This window comes from Corythoichthys intestinalis, chromosome 11, assembly GCF_030265065.1.
Source record: "Corythoichthys intestinalis isolate RoL2023-P3 chromosome 11, ASM3026506v1, whole genome shotgun sequence".
Lineage (NCBI taxonomy): Eukaryota > Metazoa > Chordata > Actinopteri > Syngnathiformes > Syngnathidae > Corythoichthys > Corythoichthys intestinalis.
Genome location: NC_080405.1, coordinates 26,538,109 through 26,546,499, shown reverse-complemented (window position 1 = coordinate 26,546,499; position 8,391 = coordinate 26,538,109). Strand labels below are relative to the sequence as shown.

The 8,391-nt window shown below is 41.2% G+C and overlaps 1 protein-coding gene across 5 annotated transcripts in view; it reads right to left on the bottom strand.

The window, feature by feature from the left end:
• Positions 1-4,843: 4,843 nt before the first annotated feature.
• The window catches only part of gabra4 (gamma-aminobutyric acid type A receptor subunit alpha4), a 30,641-nt gene continuing 27,093 nt past the window's right edge, over positions 4,844-8,391 (bottom strand). For all 5 annotated transcript variants that reach the window (XM_057850619.1, XM_057850620.1, XM_057850618.1 and 2 more), the window contains one exon: positions 4,844-6,284. In XM_057850619.1, the coding sequence (XP_057706602.1) occupies positions 5,745-6,284 (540 nt within the window). In that variant the 3' untranslated portion in view covers positions 4,844-5,744. The remainder of the gene's footprint in view (positions 6,285-8,391) is intronic.

The window sequence follows — 8,391 nt, the reverse complement described above, 5'->3', positions numbered from 1 at the left end:
AAATGTCGGCTGCAAACGTAAATGTGCCTTGTCCACGGAAGTGTTTTTTTTTTTACTGTTCCTCGATCGATTGCTTTCAGCCAATTGCTTTTCCTTTTCTTCTCACGAGGAAGAATGAAGAACTTCAAATGTAGCTCCGAACTCTTCCTTGTGTTACAACCCGCAACACGGCAACTTTTAGTCATTCCGACGGAAAAAAAGACCGCAAATAAAACAAAAGTTCAACTCGTTTGTACTACAATGCACGACAGAGCAACTGCTTGTGACTCGTGTTTTGTCTCCATTTCAATATGGCGACGCTTTGTTGTGGCTGGTGATGCCATTAATACCCGGATATCCGACTGCGAGAATAGTAGATATCACATATATGTAGAACTAGATACAAAAAACAGACAACGGCGCCGGTAGATCATGTAAAAAGAACTAGATGCAAAATGACAGACTTGCCATTTAGTAGTTGCCGCTTTGTTAACAGCCACCATCTTAAAGCAGTAGACTTCTCTAGAAGGCTCTGTTGTAGCGAACATAATTAACTTTTTATCTAAAATACTCCTAAATCGTCAAAATCTTAACTTGAATCCATCTTTAAATGATGAAACAGTTTTAAAACTTTGACATGTCAAAAGTAGACAGAAGGCAAATTATGGAATAACGGGAGAATTTCATCAACTTTAACGGTTGATTCACATCGTTAAATTAATTGAATGTAGTTTAAACCTGCTGATACAGAATGGGACTTGAGTATTTTATTTACTGTTTTAAACTGTTAACATGATACTGAAATATTAGTTTGGTTCAGCCGGAGAGGATATTTGAACAATTTTGAAAGTAATGTACAAAACATTAAAAGCGCAGGGGGGTAACATCAATAATCGATTTAAAATCAAATCGGAGCATCTGAATCGTAATCGAATCGTTAGGTGCCAAAAGATTCCCACCACTATTGGCTACTCACTTAAAGCAACACTAGGGAACCTTTCAACCTTTATAAAATATTTTCATCACATTTGTGATCAGGGGCGTTACCAGGGGGGGCAGGGGGGAACTGCCCACCCACAGACATGCTCTGCCCACCCAAAGAAAACTGGATGTAGTACTAACGGCAGTCTGGGCACCGCGTATGGTATCCCATTCAGATAGTACTGATGTGTTCTAAGTTTTAACCTTTGCGTAGTTACCTCCACTTTCACCTTAAAAAAAAAATAATAATAATAATTAAATGTTGGTTTTGTTCCTAGGGGGCGCTACACACATTTATGCATATTTTGATTTTTTTTTTTTTTAACATTTCATCAAAGTTTTCACCAGTGTTCACCTGGCTGTTGGGTTTGGTGAGTTTTGAATCATTCTGAGGGGGTCAAAGTAGGGCTCAAAGCGTCGGCGGGACAAAGAATGACTGCTAGGGTGCGCTACATAGTGTATTTGGAATTTGTCCTTACACGGTGTCAAACATTGCACCTGTCTTGACCTGCCTGCCGATTTTGGTGCATTTTGAAGCATTCTAAGGGGTTCAAATTGAGCTCAAAGCGGCTGCGGAACAAAGAATAACTATCATGATAATAATAAAACCGAGGAACCACAATAGGTTACCTAAAAAAAACATTGTCACCTGCATCTCCATACTGTTCAGGTATGGATGTGTTCTAAGTCAAATAAAATCAAATCAACTTTTATTTGTTTAGACCAAATCACAACAACAGTTATCTCAAGGAGAAACATGTTTTAAGGTCCAGTAGCCCTACGCTGGATTTCGACCTACTTGAACATTGTTTTTGTTTGTTTTGTTTTTTTGCCCCCCCAAGTAAGACTAATGCCCACCCACACCTGGCATCCTGGTAACACCACTGTTTGTGATGATATGTCGACTAAAAACTAGTTGAATGACACCTCTGTCTTGGCCTGAGGGGGTCTGTATTCCTTTCTCTGACACCAATTAACTTTGAGGAGGGTGGCAGGAACCCTGTACACAAAAAAACTACAAATGTGCTGACTGCCATACGGCATACCATTCCCCATTCATTTTAAAGACAGAAGTCGATGCGAACGCTTTTGTGGTACAAAATCAAACGTTTTCAACATCGTCATATGATATTGTTTAGCCACAACTGAATTCAGACCTCATCGTTATTCATCCTTCACACAACCGTAAGAAACATAAATGTCTTTCAATACAACTGCAGGCGACCAGGAGATCAGGATTTTCCGATACTGTGCACTGGTCCTCATGGGAAATGCAGTCTTCCATAAGGCAAAAACACTACCGCTTTTGCCCACCTGCATCGTTAAAATCGACCAAAACTGAAAATTCCCTAGTGTTGCTTTAAAGTGCCTGTGACACCAAAATGCATGTTTATTTTATATTTCACGTGGTATTATATGCTCCTGAATGAAATAGACTGCTTGGATGTGTGTGGAAGCAATTGTTTTATTTGTTCAATTTTTGAATCCTGCCCCATGAAAATAAGTGACTTCCTGGATTTACAAAGACTGCGAATGTGACGTCAGCAGGATAAACATCTTCAGTATACAGCCACTATTACAGTATGCAGAACGACTGCGCATTTAGCTGATTTTGCGAATTAATTCGTTTACTTTTCGCATCACGCCAGCCAAATGTGCTGCAGGTATTTTTAGCTGCACCAGGGGTAGGTGTGTGAGCCTTTTTGGGTTTTAAAAAGTTCCCGTTCACCCTCGGAGAATGACCAAAACAAGTCTGACAACTGTGGGACCATTGGACTACGAGGAAGTGAGTAAACATCGTATTTTGTATTATGTCAAATACTGGGATCATGGCACACGTTTTAATACGGAGGTGGCTTGCATATTATAGCTGACAATGCTCCTTGTCCATATAGAAGCCTCTTCTGAAGACGGTACACAAGAAAGCCCGCAAACTGTTTGGAAAAACATGTCAACAAAGCACATGGATTACTGGTACTAGGTCCTATGGTCTGGTGAGATGGGCGGGCTTTCTTGTGTACCGTCTTCAGACAAGGCTTCCCCCTGGGATGACAGCCATGCACACCAATTTGATGTAGGCAACGGCGTGTGGTCTGAGCACTAACAGGCTGACCCCCCACCTCTTCAATCTCTGCAGCAATGCTGACAGCACTCCTGTAATGAGTCATATGACATTTTGGAGGGAAAATGACAAGCAGTAATCAATTTGGACATTTAGTGATGTGCATTTTTTCATAGGGGTGTACTCACTTTTGTTGCCAGGGTTTTAGGTATTAATGGCTATATTTTCAGTTATTTTGAGAGGAAAATAAACTAACTTTATTATACAAGCTGCACACAAACTATTTTTCATTGTGTCAGTTTAATTTTGTCAGTGTTGTACCATGAAAAGATATACTTGAATATCTGCAGAAATGCGAGGGGTGTACTCACTTCTGTGATACACTGTACAATGGGGCAAATAAGTATTTAGTCAACCACTAATTGTGCAAGTTCTCCCACTTGAAAATATTAGAGAGGCCTGTAATTGTCAACATGGTTAAACCTCAACCATGAGAGACAGAATGTGGAAAAAAAAAAAAAAACAGAAAATCACATTGTTTGATTTTTAAAGATTGTTTTTGTCATGGTGGAAAATAAGTATTTGGTAAATACCAAAAGTTCCTCTCAATACTTTGTTATGTACCCTTTGTTGGCAATAACGGAGGCCAAACGTTTTCTGTAATTCTTCACAAGCTTTTCACACACTATTGCTGGTATTTTGGCCCATTCCTCCATGAAGATCTCCTCTAGAGCAGTGATGTTTTGGGGCTGTCGTTTGGCTACATGGACTTTCAACGCCCTCCGCAGATTTTCTATGGGGTTGAGACCTGGAGATTGGCTAGGCCACTCCAGGACCTTGACATGCTTCTTACGAAGCCACTCCTTTGTTGCCTTGGCTGTGTGTTTGGGATCATTGTCATGCTGAAAGACCCAGCCACGTCTCATCTTCAATGCCCTTGCTGATGGAAGGAGATTTTCACTCAAAATCTCTCGATACATGGCCCCATTCATTCTTTCCTTTACACATATCATTCGTCCTGGTCTCTTTGCAGAAAAACAGCCCCAAAGCATGATGTTTCCAACCTCATGCTTCACAGTGGGTATGGTGCAATTCAGTATTCTTTTTCCTCCAAACAAGAGAACCTGTGTTTCTACCAAAAAGTTCTATTTTGGTTTCATTTGACCATAACACATTCTCCCAGTCCTCTTCTGGATCATCCAAATGCTCTCTAGTGAACTGCAGACGGGCCTGGATGTGTACTTTCTTCAGCAGGGGGACACGTCTGGCAGTACAGGATTTGAGTCCCTGGCGGCGCTTTGTGTTACTGATAGTAGCCTTTGTTACTGTGGTCCCAGCTCTCTGTAGGTCATTCACGAGGACCCCCGTGTGGTTCTCAGTTTTTTGCTCCCCGTTCTTGTTATCATTTTGACGCCACGAGGTGAGGAGGGAGTTGAAAGTCCGTGTTGCCCAACGACAGCCCCAAAACATCACTGCTCTAGAGAAGATCTGATTGGAGGAATGAGCCAAAAAAACAGCAACAGTGTGTGAAAAGTTTATGAAGAGTTACAGAAAACGTTTGGCCTCCGTTATTGCCAACAAAGGGTACATAACAGAGTACTGAGATGAACTTTTGGTATAGACCAAATACTTATTTTCCACCATGATTTGCAAATAAATTCTTTAAAAATCAAACAATGTGATTTTCTGTTTTTTTTTTTTCCACATTCTGTCTCTCATGGTTGAGGTTTACCCATGTTGACAATTGCAGACCTCTCTAATATTTTCAAGTGGGAGAACTTGCACAATTAGTGGTTGACTAAATACTTATTTGCCCCACTGTATCTGTTATGACAGAATTTTCAATAAATTCAAAAGATTCAGCTCCCTCTCCGCTAACAACTTTATTGTTGCAGTGATCGACTAGCCAGAAAGCATCTTTCTGCGCTATTTAACCACTTACATGTTTGCTTGATTCCCCAATAGTTATTTTCAAGTGCCTTGCTATACACAGATTGAATTCATCCATCTTGTATAAGATTGTTGCTTGGTGATTAAGTGCTGTACAAGAGGCTTGATGATCAAGATGAGATCAAAGTTCCTTTTTTTTTTTTTTTGCATTTTAAAATCCACATCTTCTTCACTCGAATTCCAGTTTCTTCACCAGAGTTCATGGCTAATTCTTGACGCCTCGACACTATACACCTGCATGATAAAGGACTTCCTTCATACCAATAACTCATTGACGAATAAAAAAAAATGTTCATTCACCCCTCCCAGTCACAACGGATTGGACGTTTGGCATTGAAAGATAAGCATTCACAGCCAGTCCTCCCAGTTTGAATGATATCTATTATTGTCACTGGCAGACAATGAGTTAACAAGGTCTTAATAACCAAGAGTCAGTACATTGCAATTAACCAAATAAATTAGTATAAATAAATCTATGTACATGTGTACAGTTTTATAATGGCAGTGCACACATTCACGCAAATTGCCGTATACAGGATAGAAAAATAGTCAATCTCATGCGCTGTTTCATACTGCAGTGGTGGCTGGTGAAGAGCTTTGAATACACATTAAGCATGATAAAAATAGGAGAAAATCATAATCCAGTGAGCTAGTTTTACTATATGAAGGTACTTGTGTTCTGATTTTGGCAGCATATTCCTCACATTGCCAATATTCCTTATTTGCTTCCCATCTGTGAGACAAAACAATGCCTCGTGCTTGTTGCCAGGATTTAGCCTCCCTTAGCCACCATGGTGTCCTTGGATAAGTAAACCACCCAGTACACCATGTTAAATGCCCCAAAGGACACTGGGAAGAGGATCCGAGCATACTTGTCGATTTTGCTGGTTCCGCCCATCCCGGCAGTGGTGGGCTGGGAGCACGGAGTCTGTTTTAGCTCCACTTTGTTGCCCATCATCTGGAGGCGCTCCAATTTGGGCCCCAGCAGATGCTGCAGGGAAGCGGAGGCGGTGTTTTGCCCGCACGGCGTCACCGCCGTCACGTCTGGTGTGGAAGCCGCAGCCTGAGGCGTGTTTTTCACAAGCTGTTTGTCTTCAGACGAGGAATTCACACTGAGCACGCTCTCGGATTTGGGACTGGAGCGGGAGAGGGTGGAGGAGCTGCCGTTGACGCTACTGTTCAAAGGTCTAAGCGGTCGAGGCCTACCCACTCCTGAAATGTTGCTCGTGGATTGGGCTTTCTGGTGATTCATGTCTTGGTGAGAAATGTAATTCATCCGCTTCCTCAGGTTACCATTTGTGTCCGGATTTTGCTGTCAAAGCACAGAAAAAGTATTAAAATACAGTATTAGGGTTATTTGACTTCATGGTGAAATTTCAGGATTAACTTAAAAACGCACTGTAACCTTTACAGGTGGGTTTAATTTGACCTTCTCAAAACATCTGAATGTTTTTTAGAACCATTTGCACAATTTGCTGTTCTCGAACAGGGAGTTGAAAGGTAAAGCTTAACATGTGCATGTTATGCCCATTTGAAATATAATGTTCAAAACTGAAAGAAAATTAACCTTTTAAAGGTCAACAGAATTACTTTATAACAACAAACACATGAAAGAGGCCACAAAAGGAATGACAGTATCCTTACCTTGATATTTTGTTCAACAAACTTTTATTGTTATTAATTTATTTAAAAGTGTGTCAGGACTGCTATATAGGAAAATGCAGTGACACAGTTGACAAAGAAATGCTCACTCTTAAATAGCAGCTGAAGAGCTTTTCGGATTTCGGTGTAATTTTAAGAATATAAACTTTGGACGAGTTCGTCAAAACAATTACCGTATTTTTCGGACTATAAGTCGCACCTGAGTATAAGTCGCACCAGCCATAAAATGCCCAACAAAGAGGGAAAAAAAAACATAAGTCGCACTGGAGTATAAATCGTATTTTGGGGGGAAACTTACTTGATAAAATCCAACACACAGAACAGATATGTCATCTTGAAAGGCAATTTAATATAAAAATTCAATAGAGAACAATATGCTGAATAAGTGTACAGTATGATGTTACATGATGCATGAACAACGAAATGCGAATATACTGTCCTCACCAGGACGCTATGGCTCGGTCCTGGCTATAGACCCCAATCACGTGACGTCACAACTCCGCTCCCCTGACCGGTGCCGCCATATTGTCCGTCAGCTCATCGTGTTTACATATTACCGCTACGTACATTCCTCCTATTACTGTGTGTCTTTATACTTGTCTAAGTAATCACCGCCTAGTAAACAAACCCAAAAACCTTCCTGACAATCGTTAACATTGATTAATCAAAATGGTGAAGGCATGTGTGGCGGTTGGTTGCAGTAACAGAGAAGATAAACGGTCATTTTAGTAGTTGCTGTGTGCCCATTGTTAAAAGGGCAAATCTCGAAAGCAGCACGGTTTGTTTATCTCGGTCCATGATGCGTTTGTGTCGACAGCCTTCAGACAGCGGCGAAAACATCAATATGATGCCAACACGATCGCAGACATCATCAGACGGAGACTACGAAGCTCGTCGCCACGGTTGCGCAGCAAGAAGGTGAGCGCAACAACAGGTGTTGTGCCGAAAAATAGCCGCCCTGCGTGAAATGTTCCCACCTGACGGGAGCGCCCACACGGAAACGACTTTCTTGTACCGTGAATATGTATTATTTTACTCTGCTTCAACTAATAAATGTCATACCTGTGTGATTGTCACTGGGATATGGTCGTGAAAACCTGTAGACTAATACATTTATGTTCAAAGATGGTTATGTGGCCCAGTCCACGATTTTTTACTAAAATACAGTACTAATATTTTGTGTAATTTAATTATTTAAAACTGATCTTACAGTCGTAAATCCATTACTGTAATGCGTCCATGAAAACATATGATGTTTTCACGTCAATAAAGCCTTATAAATAAGCGCTCCCGTCAGGGGGTACTTTTCAGCTATTTTTCAGCACACACCGGCCCGTTGTCGATCAAGTTTCATTTTACAATCGTGACAACGGTGACGCTCAGCTGACCAAATGTCGGTTTATATTCGGGGCGGTGCCGATTTTGGGTACCCGACTCCTCATCGTGACATAAACTGGAGTATGACTGGAAATTTTGTGGTCTCAGGACGAGCTCTGACGCACGGGACGGGACCGGACGGGAGGAAACATCGGTTTGGGCATTAAATATGGATCTGGCAACTGGATCGACCGAAGCTTTTCCAAATAACGGCTTTTATGCAACTCATCCAATGAGTATACAGCGGCTGAAAGCACCGGGGCTTCCATAATTTGCAAGTGAATCCACCTTTAGAAACTACGATCATTGACAATACGGACACACAATGACGGACAATATGGCGGCACAATACAGCGATCACGTGATTGTATGACGTTGGT